Below are 27,619 nucleotides of genomic sequence, written 5' to 3'. Positions count from 1 at the left end.
TATAAAATTGTAATGAAAAGCAAGGAAAATCCAAAATTATGGACTTGGTATAGTTACTGTAGTGCATTATTTGCAAGTGTGTTACAGAAATCCTCTGTTAGGAAGTGCCTGCAAAATAAAGTTTCCTTTCCTGAGACCAGAGAGGCCTCTGCTACATGTTTTCTATTTGAGATGCTGAGATAAGACTTGTTCATTTCCCTGGTGATACTCTGACACATGTGCAGTTTCCACCTATACTTCTGCCAGGTCCAGAGCTGCCTTCTCCTTTCTTTCCTTCTGGGCCCTTCTGCAGTTGCCCAATAAAAACATACATGATCACAAACTGTGCTTTTCAGTCATTTTAAACCTCCAGTTTTCAAATTACCACTCTTTATGTCATCTCACTGCTTCAAACAAGAACACCAGCCTGGGTGCTAGAAATGTCTATACCTGGAGGGAGTTATGACCAGGATTCTTATTCTTGCTTGACATTCCCCTTATAAACTGGAAACAGTGGTGCTTGTGCTTGTGTTTTCCTCTGTACCTATGCAGAGAAGGAGCTAGTTATCATCATCATTAATTTGTATTTGTATTATTCAATCCAGTTATATTCTGTAGACCTTCACTCACTATTTAGCGACAGCAAATAGTATGGTTTTTAAGCAGAAAACCCTGTATCTTGTGTCTCCCTAAAGAAGGCTACGTACTTGTCAAAAGGGAGTATGAAGCAATGCATCATGTGGCGAATATAGTTCTTTTAATAGAGAAATTCTGCTTATGTTACAAGGAGGTAGGGAAGATGGATGGTTGTCCCTGTGCCCTGAGCTTTGATTTTTCAGTTGTAGTATGGGTATGGTGAATGCAAGGAGTTCATAGGGTAGAGAGAAATTAAATCCCAGTAGGGTGGTGTCCTGCAGGTTACAATTTGAATCTGAGCCATATTAGCAGGAGTTAATCAGCTCCACCTTGAGACTTGACCAGACAAGTTGCTGAATTAGAGTTGTGTAGGTAGTGTTGTGCCTCTGGTGATGAAGGGAGAGAGGGGGTTTTTGTTTATGTGTGTTTATGTACGTGTGCTTTATGCCTTTGCTAGGACCGCACCTCACAGAGATAAGAAGTCCTGACAAACAAAGCTGCAGCAGCTGTCTCATGGATGGTTCAGATAAAGAATGAACAAATATCAGAGCTAATACAAGTCAATTAGTTTTCAGACATTTTCCCATTCCCTCTTTCTCTCCCTTCCAAAGAAAGAGCAACTAATGAAGTTGCTGCAGAGCTCTGCAAAGGTGACAGTGTTTGCCTGGCCATCTTGCTCCTCATGCTGTACTGCACATCTTAGCTGTACATGGAGAAGAGCTGCTGTGGGCCACACAGTTCTCCTCCTACCCAAGGGTAAAACAATTATTTGTTGATTAAGATCTGTTTGTGACAAATTTCTGCTGTTTGTTTTCACAAGACTCGGTAAAGGCAGTACCTGTGTAATCAGTCCATTCTGGCCTCCACGCACTCTCATCTCCTCTGCAGGAAGACCTTCCTTTTCTTAGTCTTTTCCACTAGCTGCTGAGGAGGCTGGAGGTGACCAAAAATGAAGAAGGTTTTTGTTGCACTTACCTCTCCAGAAAGTCAGCTGCCTCATACAAGGCAGCAGTATGGAGGTGTATGATTTTTCTTGCATGAAAAAGTAATAGTAGAAGAAGTGTTTACCCATGAAGAGTGACTAACTGGGAGAAGGGCATGGCAGTAATCCTGTAAGCTTCTCCAGATTTCTACTGGGAGACATTTTGTCCTAAAGATCAGCACAGTCATAGAAATAATGCAGAGTAATCAGTCTCATCTTCCCCCGGCCCCCATCCTTGCTCCTGGCTATTAACAAATTAACAAAATCTTCCCAAGCTTTTGCATGAGACTTACTGTGTCATTACTCAAAAAAAAAAAAAAAAAAAGCTAATCTCTGCCTCAGTTCTTATCATTCCCTATCTTCGCCCCTTTTGTTATTACCAATGCATCATACTTCAACTTTTCCTTAGTCTGCTTTCCCACATTTGCTCCCCTACTGGCTTTCCTGCTACCCTTTACTCTTCTGGAGTGAATTCTGCTATTTTGCATGAGAAATTTCAATTTCCAAAGCCGTATCTTAAACTGAGGTCTTACACAGGGTTGCATCCTGTTGTCCCAAAAATAAAGATGGCCATTATTTCCTCCACACACAAGCACCACTGATTAAATTGGAGATGTTGTCTTTCTTTTTTTTTTTTTCAACAGTTCATTACTATGCATACTGACAGGGCATTTGTAAAAGTATGTTTAACCTGATTAACTGATTCAGTATAAACCCACATTTTATGAAAAAAAAAAGTGTTTGTGATAGATGTGCACAAAACATAAATGCTGAATTCCTGGGGGGCAGATACTAATTTTGGCTTTGCAACTTTTCTCATAATTTAGATGTGGGATTTTATCCTGGTAGTGAGCTTCAAAGGGGGAAGAAATCATGGGACAAGCTGTTGCTTAAATCACAGTTAGACTTTCTACTAAAAATTAATTTGCAAGCACATTTGCTGTAATATGAGAGCAACACTGCAACACGGGAAAATAATACACATGCACTTTTCTGGGAATGAAGTGAAATCAAGGAGAAAACCAGTGCTGGTGAGGAAGTTAAGGTCGTGAATCAACAGCCTCTGCATGCAGCTGAACTACTGTCAGTGATGCTGACAGCATGTACAAAATCCATAGAAACAGAACCAATTTCGAAGAACAGGAGGGTAGTTCTCCAAGTGCATCACTGAGTCTGTTGTGGGATACAACTGGTTTCATCACAGTCATTGAGTAGGAAAATCAATTGTCACCTGTCATTAAATAACCTATAGCATTTCAAGGTTTTGTCATCATTCATTCATGCTGTTTTAAAAGAATAGTGAAGCAGGGACCATGTGTTTGTGAAGTTCTCTTCATGGCGTTGGTTTAGGATATTCCTCTTTTAGTCTGAAATTGGGCATCTGAAGGTTATTTGTGAAATTCTGTCTTCCAAGGGAGCGAACATATGCATTTCATTTTAAATGGGTGTTGCAGAGAAATCGTGGCTATCTTTTGGATACTGTTAGAACAAGTGTAGTATAGTGTCTGTCTGCTAATGTGTACAAACCTGACAGATCAAAAGTACTTGGAATCTGATGCTATAGGTTCTGCTGCTCTGCGTTGCTTCATGATGCCAATAATCATGAACATTTTTCTAGTGTGAATGGGAACATTAGTGATAGGAGCCTCAAATTACACAGTTCTTCAGTGCATTGAGCTTGGTCGTAAGATGACCATTCTCCCATCATATGACCTGAGATATCGTGCTGCATCTGGACAGCTGCAGTGAGAGCTTCGAGGAAAATACATCCTTGTCTAGAAGTAGTACTCCATGCGAACAGGAGTTTACTTCTGCAGAGTTAATTTTCAAGGAACTCTGATGATGATGATGATGATTTGGCTACAGTATTTTTTTGGTCAGATCAGTTTCCTGTCCCAGCCATTTATGCTGCCACCACAAAGAGATGGAAATCTGTGGCCAGGGATGTGGGGAGTTGAGACTCCTATGTCTGACTGAAACCATCTCATTGCTTGACTTAAAAGGACTTGGAAAATGCACTTTTAGTGACTGATGTCTTCAGCACCAACCGAGCTAATTTTATTTGGGCAATTAACATGTCCCAGAGGATTTAATATGACCCTGGTGCCAGCTAGTCTGGAACTTACTTGTGTTCAGTTATGTCTCACTAAAGATATGAGAAATCCTGGTGATCAGTTAAGAGACTGCTGAACTGATCTGATCTGACGCTAACTCAGTTGGCCCTTCCTTGCTCCAAGATATGGAGGCCTAATTTTTCACAATTAACAGTCAATGTTTTGTTAACATAGGCAAAACTGTTTGCTTTGTTTTTCCGGTTCCCCTCAATCTGATTTTCAGAAATGTCCAGAGCATATGAGCTCTGGTTTTCCAAACAAAACAGCATCACAAGGAGTTTCAGTCAAATCAGTTAAAACTCAGGGGAGTTCTAAACTGATTGCAAAGTCCTGACATGGAAAGCAGCAGGCAAATGTAGTTTTTTTAGTTTGTTTTGGGTTTTTTTCTGATGATGACTCTGTTTGTATGGGACCCTCGTAGCTAGACATATGGGGTAAACACGGGAGCCTTTGTTTGTGTCCAGTCCTACCCTTCCCTGTTCCTTAAAACCAGCACCAGAGTCTGAAAAATGAGGACTCTTAGCTGGTGCTCACATAACTGCTGATGCCTGAAAGCCTTTGGGGTTGTATCTTATGTTGAATACAGCTTTCTTAAGGATGTAAGCTAAAGGTAGACAGTTCATAACAAACAAGGAAAGTGTGATTAATGGTCTTCCACATGCCTACTTTTCCTTGCAAAGAAAATACATGAATTTCTTCAGTGTAGGAACTAATTTAATTTAAAATGCAATTTATAAAGAGATAATGACTACTGTTGAATGCTTTCAGGATGTGTGTATGTTACATGATGTCCTCCAAAAGCAGTTGGAGTTGGCTTGCTGTGAGCAATGGTGCTGCTCTGGGGAAGGTAGTTTTGGCATGAAATGAACTGAATTCTGCTCCCTAGTGCACCCCTGAGTTTTATATAGAAATAAAGATGCATGTGCTACCCTCAAAGGTAATTTTTGCCTCCCTTTGAAAAGTTTCCATGCTTAACTGTCTCTTTCTGAGGCAATTAAACCCATCTTGTAGACAGCAGCCTCCTTCCTCCAGCCCTGCATGACTCATGCTATCGTGGCTGCTCATCTCAGGTGCAGAATCTTGTGAAATGCGTTTTTGACTATCTAAATGTATGACATCCACTGACTTTGCCTTATCTCTTATGACAGTAATATCTTCTCAAGATGCCAGCAAGTTGGTTAAGCAATACTTCCCAGTCTTACAGCCCCCATCTTCCATAGATTAATCAAATTGTTTGTTTAGCAGGTTCTTTAATTACCTTCTTAAAATAGTTTCTGTGGGCTCCCTCATACCCAATACTGAATATACCAATCTGCAGTTACATGTTGGGTTTTTTTAAAAAGAAAAACTGATGTTTCACTCTTTTTCGCCTCCTCAGAACTCTTTCTTAAAAAAAAAAAGTTATAGAAAATGTAATGCTTGCTTTGCCAGTGTCAGTGTTGGTGATTATTACTTGTGAAACATGTTGCTTTATTTACTTCTAAGCAGAATTTTTATATTTGTACACACATGCATGTTTCTGTCATTGCACTGTCTGCATTGCAGAATTCACCTTGACTAAGGCAAAACCTCAACTTACTTTCTTTATAAGTACACAAACTACTTAGTGCATAACAGTTAATTCATCAAATCCCCAGTGCAAGCCTTATACACTTTGTTTCAGTCATGCTTCTCTATTTCATGGCTCTTTTATCTCCTGAAAATGTACATGAGAAAACCTTTAATGAAACAAAATCTCTTGGTTTTGTTGGTATGTTGTAGAGCATAAGCCCTGTCGTGAAGTCTGTAATACAGTTTTCAGAAATTTGCTCACTGGTTTGTTATGAAGACAAGCCAATGAGTAACAGAGGAATGTTTTGCAGGTTATGCCTCCTTGTCCAGGATGCCTATGGCATGTTCAGTGAAGTGCAGCTGCAGTCCCTGAGTTCCACAGATGACATTGAACAGTATTGCAGGAGATGGGAAGGAAAATTCTGCTGCTTAGCTGGAATGAAAATTTTACAGAGAGCTACAAGAGGAAGGTGAGAACAATTAATGGGAGAACGTATTGGTTGATGTGGCAGGCAGAGATGATCTGCCTTTTTATTTATTTCTCTGACCAACATTCTTTGAAACAACTGAACCTGTCTTTGTTCAATTAAATGTCCTTATTGCTACTTTTGGGACATCCAGTTGTACTTGACCCCACTGTACTCCAAAATAGCGTAAATAAGCTAACGCACAAATACACCCTTAGCAGAGAAAGGAATTGCTGTATGCAATATTTAATAAAATATGAGTGGTTACTTCCTCTTCAGTAGATTCAGAGACTTAAAAACATTAGTTCACCTCCCTTTTATTGCAGAACTTTTTACTGCAGTAAGTTTTTCTACAGTGCTGCCCAGTATGGGTTGAAGTTTCAAGCATAGGCTTTCTCTGACTATATGAGAGTTTAATTCTTTTAAGTCTGTATGGCTTTAGAACCATAGATTAAGTTTCTTTAAAAAAATATAAAATCCTATTTTGAAATAAGAATGTCATCACGTTTACAGAAAAATCCCCTCAGGTAAGTAACAAATTGACTTACGGTACTTCTCAGATTTTGCTTATTCTGTGGTTCCTTTTACATTCTTTGAATAAAATAAAATAACTTTAGTCAGAAAAAAAAATTAAATAGTTAAAGTATCTTACAGAGTATCTTTCTAGGGAAAGTGATACAGTGTTCTCATGGGGACCTATATAAATATAATTAGATTGGTTCAGTTCTCAGCATAATTTATTCGTACAAGCCTCCGATCTAGATAAGCCTTTGCTATTAGAATGGCTATGGTATTTCTGCTGACACTTTTTTTCTTGGTGAAAAATGCTGTTTCATCAAAACCAGAATGTTTCATGGAAACATTATCTATTTTGGAGACAACTTTGTTGGGAAGATTTTTTCAGGTCCAGAGGGAGTGAATATTCTCTCTCTCATTCTCATTTCATGAAAACTTTGAGAAAGTCTCATTTTTGTTTCATATTGGAACAAAAACAAATTTCAAAGCCTTGAAATGTTTAGCAAAATGGAATTGTTGTTTTCCAGCCAGCCCTATTCAGTATGCTTTTCTTTTTGTGTACTTGCAGTGTTAATTTTCAGATCCTTTGGATTTCAAGTCTACTTGCATTTTTATGGACCTTTAATAACAAACACGTCTTCTTATTTAATTATTTTGTTGACTTTTTTTCCGAGTTACATTTTTTCCAAACAAATTAAATAATGGCTTTGGAATTCTGGACACAAATGAAGTTTTACAACTGGCTGCTGGTGCTTCCAGTACTCTGCCTAGCTAATAAGAGACAGACTTTTTCTAATGTAAATTCTGTTTCAAAGCAGCAGTAACTTACTTCTGGCTATTCCGAGGACGATTAGAAGACACACTGCTGAAAATGCTGGTGGCTCAGCTGGAGCTGTGCTGGTGGTAACCCTGCTAGGGAACATTAAAAGAAAATGGCTAGTGTAGCTTCGGGGACAGTGCAGTGGTTAAAACGTGATTTCATTGTACAAGATGGGTGGGTGGGGGAATTGTTCAGGGATTTATTTTTTTCTTAATTGTTTTAGCCTAAGTTCTGCTTTATAACTTTTTATTACTTTTAAGTGTTTGGGACACATTCTAGGTGTGATTGAAACCACAGTAAAGCCATAGCTGAAATGAGTATGAGGGAGTACTTATTCGCAGGGAGCATAATTAAGCTGTAGAACTCATTGCCACTGGATAAATGGATTTCCAGAGCCAGTGGTATATCCAAACACATGATGGGATGTGTCTGTGAGTGCGGTCTGCCCTGCAAGAAAGACTGCTGCCTCTTTTTTTTTTTTTTTTTTTTTGAGAACACCAATTACTTTTTGGAAGGAGATGACTTTTAAACTGTTTGTTTCCTGGAGTCTGACAGTGGCTTTTAAAATGGATAAAAGGGAATAAAATGTAGGAAATACGAGGGAAAAGTAATGACTTTTTTCCTTGTGCCTTTGAAACACATGATCTGGAGAAAGCCAAGAATGGCTAATAAGATCCCATATGTGCATGTTGTCCCACAGTCACATTGATTGTAATCAGAGACAGAGTGCTTCCTCCATCCCTCCATGAGACAGAGGAGATTTTCTAATAGATACAAGAAGTTCTCAGGCATTTTGCATCAATGGACCACTGCTATTGTTCAGAAAATTTTCCAGGCCATCATCCATCCTCATCATCAAGTATCTAATATTTAACATCATTCCAGTAAATGTAATTTTAAAATCACTGTTGTTAAGCTGAAGTTGCATTTCAAGGACTAAAAACCTATAAACCTGTAATAAGAAGTATTTTACATTCGGGCAAAAACCTGGCTCTAAGCAGTATTTGATCTTTGGAATGGACCTGTACTGTTAAGATGTGCTGAAGACTAAACCCATTTCTTCTCCAATAAGAAAACATTTGTGTTCTGAAAGAAAAGTGGGATAAGAACTTATACAAATATGTCCTGTCTTGATGAAGATCAGCCCTGTGAAAAATTATAGTAATCTTTCATTGAGAGAAACAATGTTAATGTTGAATGTTGGTTTTGAATACTCATATGCTCTAACAAGTACTAGAGTCTCGTACTAGGTTGTTTGAAGGTCTTTCACTGATTTAGGTGGTTTTCAGAAAAAGTCCCATACCCCACAGAAAACATACTACCCCAAACCATTCCTTCAAGAAATCCTTCCCTTTGCAGTCCAGTAAAGGAAGTGGTGTTTCCTTTTGCAGCCCAGTTTCTGGCAATCCTGTAAGACAGATGGACATGGCTGAGTCATGGCAGAGTTGCCATAGCTTGTTCAGTGTCCAGTTTCCAGCAGTTCTTCTACTCTCTTCTTGAGGCTGTTGGATAAGTTAGGAAACAGTATTGTAGCAGCTGAATTAACTTACGTGGTTTGGTATCTGTTTCCTGACACCTTTTCTCTTCACCCTCCCATTCATACTTGTCTCCTAGCCTTTCCTGCAACTATTCCCTGAACTGCATGCATAGTATCAGCAAAAAAAGAATAAAAATGCTACAGTGGTTTAAAGGGAAAAGACTGAAAAATGTTCATTGATCTGCCGCTGGTGTTGTTGGCTCCTTAGAGGCATGTGTTCTCGCTCTCGTCCTCCCACTACCTCATGTGTCACTCTTAAATTCAGCCCTTTGAGAAAGAGGAAGTGAAATTTTGAGGGTGTGCTGCTAGGGGCAGGAATGTTGGTTATGAATCTGTATGCAGTACAGCTAACATATAACCCCCCCGATTTTAATGGATCCCAGGCATGTTTCAGGTATGTCCGGTATAACCAGTAACTAAATGGGTGCAATGAGGTGCAGGGACTGAGCACTCACTAAAATGCCTGAGGAGTAAATAACCTATAAATTGTCACAGTTGCTGCTTCCTACCAGAAATTAATTTCAATGAGCTAGGATAAACTTTGTAGTTAGATATGTGTCTTTATCAACAAAAACTGTTAAATTTATGTTTTTATCCCTGACTGGAGTTCCACACAGAATTATAATTTGGATTTTCACAATGTGTGTCTTTTCACCTCATTTTCCAAGCATTGAGTTGTTTTACAGCTGAGTATAGCACATGTACCTGTTTCTTCCTTTTATGCTTTCTTATATGTTAAAAATATGAAGAGTTTCAGCAGAATGAATAGAGGACACCCATTTATAAAGGGAGAGAGGAGGAAGAACACAGGGTGGCAGTACAAATTTTGTCCCTAAATTCAAAAAACGCTTAATAAGCTTCAAAAGAAGAGGCAGCTATTGCATTGATAGTGTTAAAATCCATGCTTAAGTTGGATAGGTTAAAACATTTAGAAGGATACATCAACTCATAAGCTTTGGCATTTGAGCCAACATTTAATTCATATCAGGCTGTACTATCTGTTGGATTTTCCTCTAAAGTAAGTAGACTCTGAATAGAGTTCAACAACCAGTGTTAAGTTCTTCTGAGAAATTTCTGCATTTTCAAATAAAGTTGGTTTCTGTTTTTTGTCATTTTAAACTTTCAAATGTTAGGCACTGAAATGTGAAATCTCTCTGTACGTCTGTAGTGGTCACTATTGTGCCTGAGGGTTTTCATTCTTTTTTTTCTCTTCTTTTTGTTTAAGTTTCATGCTTCATTGGCCTCTATTTCTCTCCCTTTTTTTCTCTACTTTTCACTGTGTACTTTCTCTTCGTTTTGCTTTGCCCTCAGAAGAGAGGACCACTGCTAACTGATACACAAGTAAGTGTTTCAACTGCTAGACATAGACAGGAAATGTGATAGTAAGAACTCTCCACAGAGCAAGGAGGTCAGAACTTCCTTCCTTTAGTTTTCCCTCCTCCAAAACGACTGGCTCTAAAAGAGCCACCCACGTCTCTGAGGTTTTGAGGTCCTGAAACACTTCAGTAATTGCTGTGGTTAAAAGTTGAGTTCTATTTAAAGCATAATTTCAGTAATCATATTGAAGTTTTGAATATTTGCGTTACTTTTTTATCACTTTCTGTGACTGCTTATGTATCAGAAATTATCTTTTTTTATCTCCTGAGTTTTCTATTCTTTAATAAGCATGGACTTCTACTTGTATCTTCAGTGCTTCTGTCATTAATCTGTTTAGTAAGCACCACCGAGAATAACATAGGCATATCGATGTTGATTCAAAAGTATTTTTATGTTATAATTTCAGTGGTTTAATGTAGTACATGTAATTTCTAATGTACTATAGAAAATTGAGTTATTAAAGTATGTAAATTGTTTAACAAAATAATTTCATATATCTAAACAAAACTTTGGGAAAAATAGATCAGCAGCCCTTCCTCTCTTTGTATTTTGACTGAGATGCTGGTTTAGTAGGCTCAGATTTTTACTTTGTGGCTTTGTTTCTTTTATTATTGAAGTCTGAGAAATGTGATGTTGCACAATTTGTGCACTACAAGATCTTAGTAGGTCAGTTAAAGGGAGAGGTAGCCTACAGTATGAGCTTTTTATTTGGATTACTTGTCCCTTGAGAGTTGAAGCTTATGCAGTCTAGGTGATTATTTAGGAATTTCTTCTTAAGTTTGCACGAAGGACTAGGAATTGCTTTATTTTTGAGTTCTTAATAATTGAGACTGACACTGCCAAAGAAAACTGTTTTGTTTTAGACTAAAATTGTAAGAAGTAGGAGAGGAGGAAGCAGAGAAGTGCCAAGTCTGGAGTCCTCAGAGCAAAGCTGTGGAAGATATTGGAAGAGAGTCCTAGCATCTTCTTGTTCCTTGCTGTAAACCTTACATAGTGTTTCTTCTTTTCCTACTTATGAGCCTTCTTTTCCTTTAACTCTCTTTGACATTGCTGATATTTTCTCCCTGTTGTAATTTTCCCCTGAGACTGTGTTATGATTATTAAAGTCAGAAAATACCCCAGCCTATAAGCTGTATGTTAAAAGTTGAATCAGGTATGGCACACATCAAGTTCTTGGACCAGAACTGTAGCTGAAACCTCATGCATGTAAGAGAAATAAACAAAATCTCCTTATTAAGTTATAAAGGAAGTTGTCAGGTCAGAGTCAGTGAAATACAGTTTTGAAAAGTTAAAATTTGGTCTTGTTTGATTTTTGTAGTACAATTTGTAGTATAAATGAATGGAATTTCCACAGGATCAGAGAGGTGCTGATAGCCTAAGTACTCGTTTATCGGTTTACTGGCTGTCTATAGTTACAATACCCTTGCTCTTTTTTTTGTATGTTTTTACCAAAAATCATAGAGCAAATAGGCGTATGAATGTATGCACATACCAATCTATGCCATTTGACTGCAGTGAAGGGCAAAACAAGCCAAGAAGGTTAGAAGCAGAAGGTGACTTCTGTCTCCTATTGAGCTGTGAAACTGAGAAGGAAGGTGGTTAGGTGAGCAAACTAAAGCAAATTCTTTGCAGAGCAGCACAGTCATCATTTATGGCGAGAATCCTGGTGAGGGAAAAGTAAATGCTATTTTATTAGTATCACTCCTATCTTCTAGTGATTTTTCTATGGAGTAGTTTAACGTGATTTGTTAAATAGGTCAGGATTAATTTCTGCAAGTGTTGCACATATATTCTGCATTTTCTCAGTCATGTATTGAGCCTGTTTAACAGTATTAAATCTTTAAAATTCTCTGACTGCTGTCAGAGCAGAGTACACAGCAGGCAGTTGGCATTTGTGGATACAGAGAAAAGATGTACTGAAGTTTAGCAAGGAAAGTTTGAGAGAGATGCTTTTTGAGGACATTGGATAATAAAAATAATTAAGGACACTAAAAAAACTTTTTTGCATATTGTATGTATATAGACACACACACACATATATAAAAATCCCATTATATATAAGCATATGGGTTTACAGAAGAGAGGCATACCTGCCTGTCATAAGTTCATATTTCTGTGGAAATCTCTGCTGTAACACTCCACTGGAGTTATGGAGTTACTGGTGGTCTTATTGTGTTGGTGTTAAACAGTAGACATATTATGATGAGACAAAAATTTTTTTACGAAACATAGGTTCAAGTTCGGCATGGAAAGTAGAGAGCTGAGTCATTTAGAATCTGAGAGATGATTTTTGTCCTTCTCATGGTATGGACTCAGTCTTTTTTTTTTCTTTTTTTTCAAAGAAAAGTTATAGAGTACTACAACAGAGCCCTAGCCTCTGAAATAATAATAAAAAAAAGTTATTCTAAATACTTTACATGTTCTTTTTTTCTTTTTGATTCTTCAGCCTGTTTCTTCTCATTTTTCACTCTGCTTTTCCTTTCTTAGAAGTCTGTCCTTCTGTGATTAAAATGATTTTTTTTAAGACAGTAACTAGTAATTACACTCACAGAGCAAAATTTTAACATTTTTATTTTGTCTTCTGTCACCAGGGAGGCTCTTTATGCACATGGGAGCTAACCATGTCTCTTCACTGTAGCGCAGAGCCAGCTGTTCATCTCTTGTCCTGACTCTATAGCCGCAGAAGGATACACATATTGGATAAAATACACCCATTGTTCAAGTCAGATTGAAATGGGGTTTGAGTGTTGCTTGGCCAATAAAAGAGAATGAATTTTATTCTTTCTGTGAGGATAGTGATTTTCTACAGAAGAGGACAGAATGTCTTTGTTATTTCTTCACTGTAGTGCCCTCACTCATTTACCCCTCTGCTAGGTCCAAGTCCATAAGTGTAAAGAGAGAGTTACCTTTCTTAGAGGCATATTAGTGGGTGGAGCAAGAGGGGAGCTCCTCACCAGGGACACCAACTGATGGAGTGACAGCTCTAGGAGAGAACATCCCAGCTGGTGCACAAGGATCCCAGCAGGATGTGATTTGGAACTTACAAATCCTTTGGTTGGCAAATGTCTCTGCTCTTGGCCTGACTAGTGTCAAAGAAATAATGGGGCCAAGATGTTCAGGAGACATTCCTCACACAGCATTGACCCTCTGCCTGCTGGTAAACAAATACTGTCATTTACTAATAATTAAGTGCTTGTAGTTCAAGCAGTAGATGGCCTTCTCTGAAAGGACACAAGGAGTAGGAGAAAATGTACCATATATCTTACATATACTGACATGGGATAACAGTTGGAAGAGAGCTAAAGAAGAAAGGACAACTTCGTGTCCCTTGTGAACACTTAAAAATACGTATGAGAGATCAGTGTAAGGTCTGTCTGAAGACATGAACATGCAACAACAATAGCTTAGTTGCTCTAAGTTGATAAATGTGCAATCTCTGTACACACACAGAGTTTGTGGTTTGTTCATATCTATGCTCTGCCCTCGTGCTGCAGGTTGTGTGAGGAAGGCCACTTAAATAACTGCCCGAGTTGTACAGGAGGCTGTGCTCTCTTTTTGTAACTCTCCTTTCATCTCCCAGTCAGCAAGACTAGTTAGTTTCTGTGGGCATTGGCCCTTCTTGTGTCTGTAGAGAGGGCATAGTTCTGTAAAATACAAAACAGAAAATCTTGCCCAGATCAAGGATTCAAGTAGTGGTCAATTTGCTGTCAGATCTCTTTAATACCTAAGAAATGTTGCTTTGTGTGTTTTAATGCACTCACTGTTAAAAACAAAACATAAACCAAAAAATAAACACCCCAATCTTTGAGCTCAGCATTCTCCTTTTACAGCCTTGGTGTTGATGCTGTATAAGTCAGGAAGTTCATTTCTGTAAAAGAGCAACATGTTTGTGTTTCTGATCTGTTCATTAGTGTGGAGAATGCAACTACAGGTAGCAACATCATCTTTTCACTCTGCCAGTTTGTTACTGAATTGTGAACACAAGTTTTATTCCACAAGATCTACTTTGAGATTTGCATCCGTAAAATTTCTTGTAGTGCTGGTCCAAAGGCATCACTATTAACACTGAATCACAGACAATACCTGGCACTTCATGAAAAAAATGTGCTGAGAAGTTCAGTCTGTAGGCACCCAAAATCTAAGCACTTAAGGATCTGGAGAAAGACTAGGGAAATGCAGAAATAAGTAAGCTTAAGCAGAAGTGAGCTAAAAGCAGAACTTTGAAAGGAAAGTTTCCATGACCCTTGAAGAGAAGCAGCATAATGCAACATGCTTCAGCCCTGTACCAGAGTATGTGGTTTCCTACTAAACAGTTGTGTTTAGAAGATAATACTACTTCTAGCAAGTTTTAGACTTCATTTTTTAAAACTGCTTCAGAAATAGTGGGTTTTTTTAATTGGAGGAAAAGACAACTTGTTCATAGGGTCGGTGTGGGGTTAAAATCCAGATCTCAGTGCTTCAACTGCATAGAAGAGAAGACCGGGACAAGATAACTCAGAACTTTAACTCAAAAATGCATGCCTCTTCAAGTTGGTTATCTGTAGCTATTGCCCCACCCTCAGCTGTTTTTCTGACCTCTCCCTCAGATGTTACTGCCCGTCCAGCAAGGATGCTCCATCAACTCACAGAGCAGCCACTGAACTGCTGCAAAGTACAACTTTGTTTGCTAAAGAGTCTGCCACATCTTACCTTAATATGCTGGGCTGTTAATTTTATGTTTGTTTGTAAATCAAAAGTGTGAAACTTGGAAAATAAATAAATAAATAAATCGAATAACTAAATGGGCAACTGTGTAGGAAGGAGACCATCCTCTGCTCATGTACTTAAGATAACAAAATCTTGCCTGTTTCTCTATATCTGATAATAACTGACTTTCCTGAAAGCAGTTACAATCAGCTGTTAGCAACAAAAAACAAGAAATGAAAATTTTAGAAGCAAAACTTTTTTTTAGTAGTTAAATAGTTGAAAGCTATTTTTTAAAAGAGGTTGTATTGGTATCTGTTTCCTTCCCAAGCTAGCATTTACCCCAGTTCCCCTGAATTTTATCATGTAGCAAGCTGTTTGTAGCAAAGGATTAAATATGACTTTTTTGTCACTGAATGTGATACATCCCTTCCCTCCCTCTCCACCCTGCAGCAGAAATGATGGAGATTTAATTAGACCAAATCAAAACCAGCTTCCAGAAAACAAATGTGATTTTAAATTGTTTTCATAATCATGCAATGGTTTAAATTACATTTCTTAATGAATCTTTTTAATATAATGTGTAACACTGGAAAATATTTTAAACCTGATTTTACTGGTCTCTTTGAAGGGCATTAGGACTTTTTAGTCTGATAGACAGTCTGTGGCCTCCAGTAGTGCCTGTAAAAGTTCCCGGACAAAGTCAAGATGCTGAAATGGTAAGTTTTATTATTATGAATATGAATTTTTTCACCCACAACTAGTATTTTTGTTGGTGGTATAATCATGTTTACTTGGGGAATCAAGATTCTTTCCCTCTGTTTACCTACCAAGTTTTGTTTTACTGATTCTGACAACCTCCCAGGCTAACCTGAAGCCTTCTGGATCAGCAGCATCTTTCCAAAATGATGCAATTATCCCCTTATTAATCCTCTAGAGCTAGAATGATAAGATGTCCAGACAAATTCTTCCTCTCTTCTCCTTGCAGGAGGAAAGAGATAGTAGATAGCATGGAGCCAGCTGAGAAATACAGGGATACTAACTCGTTCTTTAGAAGCACTTTTTAGCCTTAGGTTTGAAAGTGCTTTTCCAAAGATTAACTTCTGTGAAGACAGACTGACTGCTGGAAGCAGGTCTTGCTCTAGTTAGGATGACTTTGACTGATAGTTGTTTCATGTGAGGTCAGTCGAAGGATGAAAACAAAAGTAATTACTAAAATAATTAATGTTTCTCTGATTTTAGAGGGTGGGGAGGTATAAAAATGGATTTAGAGTATGTTACTATGTATTTGCAAAGCTCAATTCACATCTGTAATTTTCCTTTAATTAGCTTTTGTCTTTGAAAAGGAGTTCTGTCATATCAAGTGTCATTTTGGTAATATGAGATCATTTGAGAAGCTTCCGGATAGCCAAGTGCTTGTTGTTCTTGATTAGGCTGTTCTTTGGGGAAGAAGTTTGTGGTATTAAAAATTTGGTTTAGACCATAAGGGAGTCAAGTGGGATGCAGGTTCTAGAAAAAAAAAATAAGCTGGAAATAAACAAATTTCAAAACCAGGGAACATTAATGATGGATAGATACTACTGGATATTTCTAAAGTCTGAGAATCTTTCATCTCCAATGTGGAGTGTTCTTTGCACTGCCCAGAGGATTATACTGAAGAATAAAAAGCTCAGACCTTAGTTACATATAAAATCAAGACTGAAACTGAGTGAAATAGCTGTACTCTCCTTAACTCTCCCTTTCATCTACATGTTTTAGAAGTCTCAGAGAAATGGATGGTTTTCTGCATTAAAATAGTGTGGGCAACAGAATGGGAATATCCATGGCTGGAGCAAAGCTCTTAAATGTTAGTTAGGGTTGTTATGACTCTGATTTTTTCTATTTTATTAGCAGTCTGAAAATGGAAGAAACTTTCCATAATCATGTAATTTACACTTCTGTCATGGGTTTGAAATGGTAATTCATTCCACGAAGAATCACAACTTGCATTCTGATGCTGCATGTTTTTGGCTGAGTGGATTTCTTTCACTTGAGATACATTTTTCTTGATACAAACATTATAGCTTTATGCACAGTTATATGGAAGCAGTTTTATATACAGGTACATAAATAATATTGCCAGCATGATGATAATATTATTGGGAAGAGATCTATGGAACTGATTTCTTTTGAGCCATATATACATTCAAATGCCTTCTTTACTGGTGACAGAGGCAAATAGAGTTTGGGTATCAGCTTCTTTTGCTTTTTTCTTTATGCATATTCTTTTTAATGGGTGGGCAGCTGTCTTTAGTAGATTCAGATTTCTTCTATTAAATTAGAAGCTTTATTAACAACAAACATTGCCAAAAGAGTATTTTGCCATAAAAATTATCTTCTAGCATTGTCTTTTCTGACAAGTCTTTCTAGTTTGAGCCCTCTTTAAGTGGTGGTTGATAAAGTTGTTACGTCATGGTACTTTTTAAGGGAGAAAGAAAAATCTGGCATAACACAAAGAGAGCAGTTCTTGCAGCTCTTGCATTCCTGTTCTTCATTATCTCCTTGTGCTGTCCTGGATTTAATTTGGCAGCTTTAAAAGTTCGGCAGCTGTTTACTATCACAAAAACCCACCCACATGCAAAAGTCCCCAAATATCAGACAAGTTATGGATGTTAAAAAAAAAAAAAAAGTCTATGCACTCCTACCAAATAGTAAAAAAATGCAAAACAACAAAAAGCACCTTGAAAGAGTCACTGTGTTTGCCAAGTGTGCCAAATCATGAGTTGTTTTTGTGATGAAGATCAACGTCAGATTATGGAAAGAATGATGCACAAAAGCTGATTTCACTTATAACTTATGAATGTTGGTTTATTAAGTCAACTTCTACATCAGAGTCCTTGTTATTAACCATATAATTTTGTTTCCCCATCCCTCTTAAAATATAAGTTGTTTTGTTCATTTTGCCTATTATTGAAAAACTTGACTGGCCAAATTAAAGTGCCTGTTTTAAGGTCACTTTTCTTTTCTTTACTTTTTAATAGATGACAACTAATCTTCCTCCTCCCAGCTTCTGTTATATTCTTACTGTTCAGTCTGGTGAAGTACATGTGGAAGTGGATGAGGAAGAACAGATTTCTAATTTATACCAGCCACCAGCTGTTCGTGATCTAAAGGAAATTCTTCGGGTAATCTGCTTTACAAATCAGATAACGAGTACTTTTTACCACTGGATTTCTGGTATCATGTTTGTCTCATTCCCTATTTTTGTACTATTTTCAGATCGATGGTTGTAACAAGCGTTGTAGCTTTGGGGCGCGAGTGCTTTATCTGAGGCTGCAGGTAATCTTTTCACTTAGTAATGAATTCAACATAAAATCAGCATGTTGTTTATGTGAAGAAACCATCATTCATCTTGTTTCAGAGGAAACCCAAAGCCTTCTGGAATTAACTTCAAGAGTTGTATGGGCAGAATTATCACCATGTCTAAAATGCTTGTGAATATGGGTGAAATGAATTGCATCTCCAGTTTCAATGCCACTCAGTCTAGAAAGTGAATTACTCCTGAATAAATTGCTATCTTACCAGAGATAATCTTGCACCCTGAAAAGGGAGCTTGCAGTGGAGACTCCATTTATAGCTAAATGCTGTCCTTAGGTACGTAGCAAATCTTGCTATGCAATGCTCCCAGTCAGTTGAATATTGAGGCATAGAATGGAACAGATGATGGTTATATAAAAATACAGTTTTGCTCTTTTCATGCAAGTGTGTTGATGATTTTCATTGACTTCCATAGAAGCCCCTCAGGCAAATTTGGCTTTTATGGTCCAGTAAGTAGTAAAAGGGAGGAACTCTTAGGTAAATACATCTGCCATCCATACTGTGCCGGAAAGCTTACAATTATATTTTATTTGTTTCTGAATGATGCTACAATTTTCTTTCAAAATGTTGCTAACTCCCTTAGTAGTTAAAGGAATTTCTGGTTGCTGATTTATTTATTTTTTCCTGGTGACTGGATCCTTAGTACAGCCAGCACTGAATTCTGGTGGAGAATAATTTGCAATTGTCCATCAGCTCCACAAGAAACAAAGTGTGAATCAAAGCATATGAACGAAAGACAAAGAAATTCCAGAACGGCCAGCAAAATAGCTGGACATGCTTCCCACCAGTGTAAGACATAAATTTAATTTAGGTCTTGCCCTTTTGCTTCAGAAGCCAATGAGTTATGATTTAATTTTTAGGCAGGGAGTACTTTTAACTCCAGAGACGAGGGGTGTCTTTTGTGTTTTCTCCATGCTAAGCAAGAATGTAACAGAGCATTTGCAAACATGAAATTAGGGCTAGCTTGAAGGGATCTTTAGGCTTCTAACAGAAAGACACATACACGTGTTAACTTCTATTTCCAAGAAACCTGTTCTAGTGCAAAATAAAATAAAATTGCAGACTAGAGGCATCCTAGCCAAACATTTTTGTATTCAGGAATGTCTACATCTGAAATGCTGATGTGGGTCATCAGTATTCTTCTGTAAAAGCTCTTCATCACTGAATTAGAGAAAAGATGAAGCATGCAGGAACAGATGTGATTTTGAAGAATGGAATATTAGCTAACATAAAAAAAAGTCTATGATTTTTTTCTTTCTACTTGGAGGTTTATTAGCTGCTTTTTTAATGACTATTCACTTGCCGAACTGTAAACACATAAGTGAACAACATGAGTGCTCATAAATTTTTTTTAAGTAATGATGGAAAAGCAATAGAAGATATTCTTCATATGTTTAACTTTCTAGATAACTGCTCTAGGAATGTAAAGGTAGTGTATTACTTGCATAATCCTCACAGAAGAAGATCACGAACAGCAGCTTGTTTCCTGCAGTTGCCTTTGCCAAGAGGACATACCTATGACATGAAAAATCACCAAGTTGTAATAAGTGAGGAAGAGACTATGATTTGGTTTATTTTGCAGATTTATAATTATTAAATAATCTGCTATATGAGCTAATTCAGGTGTACTTTAAAAAACAGTATTTAGTCTCTGTAGCTACAGTATTAACTACTTAAATTAATACTACTTAATTTGTGTAAAGTGGGAATGGAAATATGCTTTTATTATTACTCAGAATCTGTACTGTGGTTCAGAAAGAATATGAGGAAATATATTCCATCTGTGGTTAAGGAGCTGTCCTTCCTTATAACTCAATCCTGCTGCTATTTGTCTGTCGTGTCCTCTCTGTTCAGAACAAATTGTCACACATAGCAAGATGATGATTTTATACTAACTTGTGATTTTTGCTGTTATTATTATTTAATTTTTGAATGATTATTCTGAAACACAGCTTTTAATGTGTTATTAATTCTCAAGGGACAGATGTAAAAATCCTTTCTTTGAAGCTGTCCTAATGCTATCTAGGCAGAGAAGGTACTCAAATGTATGTAGTTAGTAGGCAAAGAAACAGCATCAATGCACTAGGCAGCATATATTTCATTAAGGCATAACTGTGATATCTGAGTTGTAAATTTTCCCAGTCACTTTACAATTACCACATTTGCTCTAAGAGCTGCTAACATGAACAGAAAGATGGGTTTAGTGTGGTTAATGGTGCTAAGGTTTGAATTTAAGCAAAGACAAAAAGTTGGGGTTCTCGTTGCCTTACCTTATGCTAGAGACGCAACTTCAAGAATAAAATGCTATGTGTCTCTCCAATTATTGTAGTATTCAATTTTCAGTTAAATGTTTTAAGTGTGAATTTCTGATCAGCAGACTAATTAGAAAGATCAACAAGAACATTTTAAATTAAGGAAGTAATTTAATCTTAGTCAAACACTTTAAAATATTAGAATCTGAAAATTTACACGTTGCTTGCATTGGTAAATGCAAAATATCCATTTTTCTAAAGCTTGGGAAAATTCACATACACACATAGATATTATAAGCTGTGTTAAAAAACAAACAAACAAACAAAACAAAATAAAAGCCCGAATCATCAAATTGTAACCCAACTGATTTTGTTAGAGATTCAGGAATACGAACTGACGTGTATATGATGTCTGTCTTGTTCATTATCCCAGTGTGAAAAATTTAAAAACCACTCCTGGTAGTGTGTTGATTATTTTCAGATACAAAGGCTGAGCTGAAATGTAGGGGGTTTATTCATTGGTTGTGATGGACGTTAATTTAGTCATATCATGATATTTTTATACCTGTCTTGGGCAGAAAACTTACATTGTCATTGCAGATTCCTGTGTCTCTTACTTTTGAGTTATGTGCTTCCTTAACTTTATGCATCATTGAAATATTTAGGGATATTTGTTCAACTGAAAGAAAAAGCTCCAACTTTGTAACTTGCAATAGCCATTAGCCAAGGACTGGACAGTAGCTGTTAACCAAGGACTGGAATTCCTGGGAATCTGATAACAGTACCTAGAAAATGTGCTCACAAAGGAATAATATTAGTCGTAGCAATAGTCTTTCCTTCTGTTTTTTAAGGCAAAAATTATGTAAGTCTTAGTAAAGCCATCCAATTAGCTTTATATATATATATATCATATATATTATCTAAATAAATAATACATATTTTTTTATAAAATATATTTTCAAATCCCATGTAGAGTCCAAGTGAATTATGATAAAGTGTGATGGTTGACAGAGGTAAAGCCAAGATTCCAGAGAGTCAACCTCGGAAACTTAATTTAATGTAGTGATGTTTGTATCTGCAGTAAGGAATAATGAAAAATTCTAGTAAAGCTTTGGCTCATTATCCTGTACAAGCCCTAAATGTAATAATTTCCGTCAGTTTTATTTTTTATTTAAATATAAGAATGTTTAGTCTTTCCTTCTATTAAAAAAATTAACAATTGCATTCCAATTTTGTATCCTTTTTTTTTTTAATGATAGACAAAACACAATGTTCCTATAAATCAAAGAGAGATTTTGTTGTTTGTGACTGACTCCACATTGCAAGATGTGGTTCATATGACTCCAAAAGTTGTTGCTGTGGCAGTCACTGCATCATGTGTTCTCAGTACGGAAATCACAGAAGCCCTCGGTGTTGCCTCGCAACTTGTCTTCTTCAAGGATGCACTGTGGGGAAATGGTAAGTTTTACTTGTGGTTTTGAAGCAGTTGGAGTCACAAAGAAATAGCATCCCTATCTCTGACACCACGATACGCAACCTCCAGAGACTTTCGTTCTCAGATGAAGATGAGACTTCGCAAGTTTGGCATGAGAAATTTGAAAGGGATTGTAATTAGAGCTTTCCTCTAAGGTTTCTTTTTTGTATTTTTGGCTTGATCTCCAAAGTAAATGAGAAATTCAGTAATCTTGTTGTATGTCCACTAATATTACTGGCAGTCTTTCCTGATGACATTTGAATCTGATGACCAGTGTCAATTGAATTTGCTAGCTGACAGAAGACCCAAAAATATTAAGAAACTGATGTGTCCCTAGATATACAAATTTTACAAGCTCTCCTATACCATCTTAGATGTGAGCCTTTACCACCACACAGATCATGAAATTATGGTAGTTCACTTCACTTTCATCTTTAGTTACTCTTTTTATGAGTTTCAAGTTGTGTTCTGTATGGTGACTGCTTGGGTAGTTTGCATCTCACGCCTTCAGTCACTTCCAACATGTAAGTGAACTGAAAATACAAAACTGTGCAAATGGCTGTGTCCTGAAGCAAAAATCTCTGCTTTGGAGAATAAAGCATTGCATGCACCTACTCTTTGTAATCTTTGAAACAAAGTAAGACCATCTCAAGGGGTGCCCAAGCTTATTACTAGGGAAGAGATGGTAACCCGTTTGCAGGGAGCGTGGTTCAATGCATTCTGGGTGGCATCAGACTCTCTTCTGCCATGTTCAAATTTTTAAAACTTCTTTTTTTCCCTGGGAGTTGTGAAGTGTATCAAGAGCATGATGCATGTATCACTGAAAGGAAAATATTTTATCATTGAGAAAACCTGATGGAGTGTATTCATCTGTTCAGTAGCTGGCAGAGATTGTTGTCTTTATTGGCCATGACAATTAACATGGTCACCTTTTTCCTTGTTACTGTACTGAGTTGAAATGTCTTTGTTGGCAGGTAGGATTATTTGTGTTGAACGTACTGTTCTCTCATTACAAAAGCCTCTTTTGTGCTCGGCTGCCAGTGCTGACCTCAGTGAGCTGACTGGCCCTGTCAGACTCGATGAGCTGGATTCTACAACACAGGCCAACTCCATTTGTGCTCTAAGAGGTTTGTATGGCCTTTCCTGAAATGAATGTGGTTAATTATTTGTGCTCACTTTAATCTTTTATGTCTTTATATTGATTTCTTGCACAAACAGCGTGGAGGGATAAAAAAAGCACAGCATTGCTGTGGGTCATTAGAATATTTACAATTTTATACTTCTTTGTGGGCTTTGTTTGCCTGTTGCTGGCCAAGCTCTGTTCCCACTTACTCATTCCCCAAAATAAATGTTTAATGCACAATCTGTTTCATTATATTCCTTCCTTCACTGTCTTCTTTCAGGAGCCTTCTGTTCATATCAGCCTTGTTGATGTTAGCAACAGTGAGGTATACCAATATTTTTTAGGCAGATGGATAAGATATGTTACCCAGATCCTGAATGGTAGGGGTTAGTGACTGATTTCCCTGAAGCTTTGCTGCAGTGGGACAATTTAGTGTTTTGCCATAGTAATCTAGCATAACTTGGCCAATATTTGCTCACCAGCCAGTTTGGATCATAGCTTTGTCTAATATCTCAGTTCTACCACAAACCATGCAGAAATATTTCTTACAATGTATTTTCTAACATTTCCTAATCATGCAGAAACATTTCCTACTGTGTGTTTTCTAATGCTTTGTCCAGACAGCTACTTAAGCCTCCCAGCTGTAGAGTGCCTATAGGAAAATGTCCTTAAAAGCCCAACAATTCTTGGCTCTTAAAGACTATTTCCTTTCTTAATTTAACTCTTAAGATTCCGGTAGCCCTTGTAGAAAATTCTTGATACAGTTTGACATTTACACCTTTAAGTATTCACTGGATGAATGAACTTTAAAATTGTAGCAAATAATGGTTTACAAATTAATTCTTCCAGCTATAATGTGATGCACTAAGAAGACAGTTTGAAACCAAGCAAAGCCTTTACTAAACATACCTTCTGCTACAGTAGAGCCACAAGTTCACAATACCTCTGTGATTGATGAATGAGCCCCTTGCAGTGCAAATGTTGAACTCTAACAGCTCATAATGAAAACCAATCACAACTAGAGGCACTTCACTCAAAGCCTTGATTGTTATGTACATCTTGCATTGATATAGTTACTTGAAAGATATTTCTGTCACTGGGTATGAAATGCTTTTTGACTTTTTTTTAACCTCTCCAATAGTTATGCTAGGAATTGTCAATGTTCTGCTGTTAGTTTTTTGTATGAGAAGTGCCTTTTCTTGTTGACAGTGTGCATAGTAGGATAAAGCAAACATTTCTCTGCCCTTTCTTTTTCCAGTAGAGCAAAGAAAATACACTTTTGTGAGCTGTTGTGTAAACAAGTACTTACTTTACATACATGGGAGATGTCATGCTTTACCTATTCTGTATTACAGATGGAAGAATGACAAAAGGAGAAATTAATCCTATAACCTTATCTTGTTTAATCTGGAATTTGTGCAGTTATCACTATGTTCCCATGCCTGGATACCAACATAGAATATAAAGTATCTTCTTTATACCTATGTTACTGATATATATAGATGATAACTCTCACTTTTATGTGGAACTGAAATAACTTAATAGCATTTAAGAGATACAGTCACTGTTTTGGATTTCATTTAGTTAGTGCCTACATTTTCCTGCCGAAGTAGTGAAACTAATAGCATTGACCCTACTTTGTTGGTGGGAGAATATGTGTTTGATGGAGTAATGCATGGAGGAAAATGTATAATCTCTAAAATTCAGTCACTGTCCCTTTCTGTTAACTCAGAGAGTTGTTACTCTGGCTTTCAACACGAAGCAGTCTTACTTCATTCACTCTTTTTCTTTGTGCATCCTTTTACTTCCTGTACTTTCAGTCACCTACATGTGCTGTACAGAGGCATCCTACCACCTAACACTTAAAAAAGCTGCACAGGCTTTACTCTACCCCTTCTTTGAAAGGAACTTCTGAAGTTCCTCCAGTTCAAGCTCCTGCTTACAGCTGGGCCCTGAGCAACTTGGTACAACTCCAGTCTGGATGAACTTCAGAGGTGCCTCCCCCATCGAAATGGACAATGTTGCAGATCCAATGAGTTTGTCAGAAATCCTTGTTTCAGGGAGGTCCAGTCATACCAGCTGTGGGATGGAATGTGTTGCTTTTCAACAAATGAGTGAAAACCTGTGGTCGTTTTCTAGTAAAAAGTTTATTCTTCTTTGCAAGATAAATCTGTGGTTTTCACCTGTGAGCTCAGGGTTAATAGATTTATTTTCTTATCGCTGTGCATTGGAATGTAATTTCCAACCTCTTTTTTCTGTATAGTAACAGTCAGGATGACTTAAATGTTGGCAGTTCATACTGCACAAAATTGTTTTTCCTCTTAATCATGGTTATGAGCAAATTCTAGTTAGTCCATACCACATATGATATGTGGGAATATTACTTGATTAATGATATTTGCCTAGTATATGACTCACCACCAGTGATTGAATTTTGACGTTGAATGTTTTCATATTGAAGTCTTTACTCAGGGGTGTGGTTTTTTTCAGTTTTCCTTTTAATAGTGTGACTAAAATGGGGTCAGTCAGCTTACCTAAGTTTTTCTTTTTAATTGAACTTTTCCCCTTCCTGTCCCATTAATCCGGGTAACTGATTGGGAAAAAAAACGCCAAACCAAACACATTGATTTTTGAATGTTTCAACCAGAGTGTTACTTTGCATTCCACACGAGAGACCTGTTTTGTCAGGTGTTGTCCTATTGTCAATCTCTTCTTAATGATGTCAGCCACAACTCATAAAAATAGCAAATAGGTGAAAATCTAATTTTGGCTATGTGCATTTCCATTTAAAAGAAGGATCTTGGGAAAATATTCAAAAGATTTGTGAACGTTAAGCAAAATCAAGAGTCTTGACAAACATTTGCGGCAATTCAACAGTATAGACTTGAGAAATCACTTTGCATACAGGGTGCCCAAGACTGTCGCTAGATTATTATACTTGTTGCTGGTTTGAGTTGGTCTGACTTCAGTGATCTGTGGTGGTTTTCTCAAGGGAACTCTACATTATCATCAAAATAAACCACTGTACATAATCTCATCAGTATGATCCTGATTAATTTTCTTCAAATCTACTTGCATTACTTGTGCACTGGCATCCTGCAGTTGCAGTATGGCACAGAGTTGGGAGAAAGTGAAAAGACTTACAGAGAAACACACCTGTCAAAAAAGGGGATTTGTTTTGGTTTTTAAATGATTTTTTAATTAAGAAGGTAACATATTCAGCAAACCAATTGGTAGCTTTTCTTTTTGATAAACAAGAATCATAGAATCATGGAATCTTTTAGGTTGAAAAGGATTTTTCAGGTCACTGAGTCCAACCATCACTGCCAAATCAACCACTTAAGCCATGCCCGCAAGTGTCACATCTGCATGTCTTTTAAATACCTCCAGAGGTGGTATCATCTCTTCCATCACTTCCCTGGGCAGCTATTCCAATGTTTGACCACCCTTTCAGTGAAGAAGTTCTTCCTAACAGCCAATCTAAACCTCCCGTGGCACAACTTGAGGCCATTTCCTCTCATCCTGTCACTTGTTACCTGGGAGAAGAGGTTGACCCCCTACTTGGCAACAGCCTCCTTTCAGGTAGTTTTGGAGAGCAAGAAGGTCCCCCTGAGCCTCCTTTTCTCCAGAAATAAACAACCCCAGCTCCCTTTCACCAGCTCCGTTGCCCTTCTCTGGACATGCTCCAGCACCTCAATGTCCCTCTTGTAGTGAGAGGCCCAAAACTGAACATGGTACTAAAGGTGCAGCCTCGTCATTGCCCAGTACAGAGGGACAGTCACTGCCCTGGTCCTGCTGGCCACACTATTGCTGTTACAGGCCAGGATGCCATTGGCCTTCTTGGCCACCTGGGCACACTGCTGGCTTATGTTCATCTGCTGTCAACCAGCACCCCGAAGTCTTTTTCCACTGGGCAGCTTTCCAGCCACTTTTCCCCCAGCCTGTAGCACTGACTGGGGCTGTTGTGACCCAAGTGCACGACCTGACACTTTGGCATGTTGAACCTCATACCACTGGCCTTGGCCCATGGATCCAGCCTGTCCAGATCCCTCTGCAGAGCCTTCCTGCCCTTCAGCAGATTAACACTCCCACCCAACTTGATGTCGTCTGGGAACTAACTGAAGGTGCACTCGATCCCCTCCTCTAAATCATAGATAAAGATATTAAACAGTACTGACCCCAACACTGAGCACTGGGGAACACCACTTGTGACTGGCCAGCAACTGGATTTAACTCCATTCAGCATTCACGTCGTTCAAACAGAAACGTGCCCATGCTGTGGCAGAGAGCATCCTACCTTGTAGTAGCAAGTGCTGATGGAAACTCCAAGCTTATCACAAACACTGAATAATCAAAATTATTTCTGTAGGAGTCCAAGGGGTTAAACAGAATTGCTTATTCTGTCACTGTAATGCATGTTGTTTCAACGTATGCTTAGCAATTGGGTCGTAAATGTTGTATTTGAGAAGCAACTTTCCATATCTTCAGACTCCCTGTCCTTTGAATTCACAAAGAAAATCTTACAGTTTTGTAGCTTAGGTGTAGCTCCCTCCTTGCTCCAGGAGAACCAGAAAAGTAAGGCATTAACAGCCTGCTTTACAGTCCAGACGGTGTAAATGCTCCACAGTCTCCAAGGCTTTCTTCTGTTGAATGTGGTATAGAATGTGAGATTCTTACTCAATAGGAGCTGGATTTTTTTTGTCTGTAGTTCTGTTGTATTAGTGAGGTTTTATTTTAGTGTAATTTCGTTC

General features: G+C 37.7%; 1 protein-coding gene across 3 annotated transcripts in view; it reads left to right on the top strand.

Moving 5' to 3' along the window:
• The window catches only part of SPIDR (scaffold protein involved in DNA repair), a 200,398-nt gene that overhangs the window by 166,796 nt on the left and 5,983 nt on the right, over window positions 1-27,619 (top strand). The window contains exons 11-17 of one of the 3 annotated variants that reach the window (XM_027674224.1): window positions 5,574-5,732; window positions 15,294-15,381; window positions 17,683-17,826; window positions 17,921-17,980; window positions 21,531-21,729; window positions 22,720-22,872; window positions 24,224-25,388. In XM_027674224.1, the coding sequence (XP_027530025.1) occupies window positions 5,574-5,732; window positions 15,294-15,381; window positions 17,683-17,826; window positions 17,921-17,980; window positions 21,531-21,729; window positions 22,720-22,872; window positions 24,224-24,333 (913 nt within the window). In that variant the 3' untranslated portion in view covers window positions 24,334-25,388. Of the gene's footprint in view, window positions 1-5,573; window positions 5,733-15,293; window positions 15,382-17,682; window positions 17,827-17,920; window positions 17,981-21,530; window positions 21,730-22,719; window positions 22,873-24,223; window positions 25,389-27,619 lie in introns of those variants that run through there. The other 2 variants (XM_027674209.1, XM_027674216.1) reach the window with 2 other exon arrangements.

Source organism: Neopelma chrysocephalum, unplaced genomic scaffold (genome assembly GCF_003984885.1).
Source record: "Neopelma chrysocephalum unplaced genomic scaffold, ASM398488v2 Primary Assembly neopelma1_22, whole genome shotgun sequence".
In the NCBI taxonomy this organism is placed as follows: Eukaryota; Metazoa; Chordata; class Aves; order Passeriformes; family Pipridae; genus Neopelma; species Neopelma chrysocephalum.
This window is presented reverse-complemented; position numbering and strand designations above follow the sequence as displayed.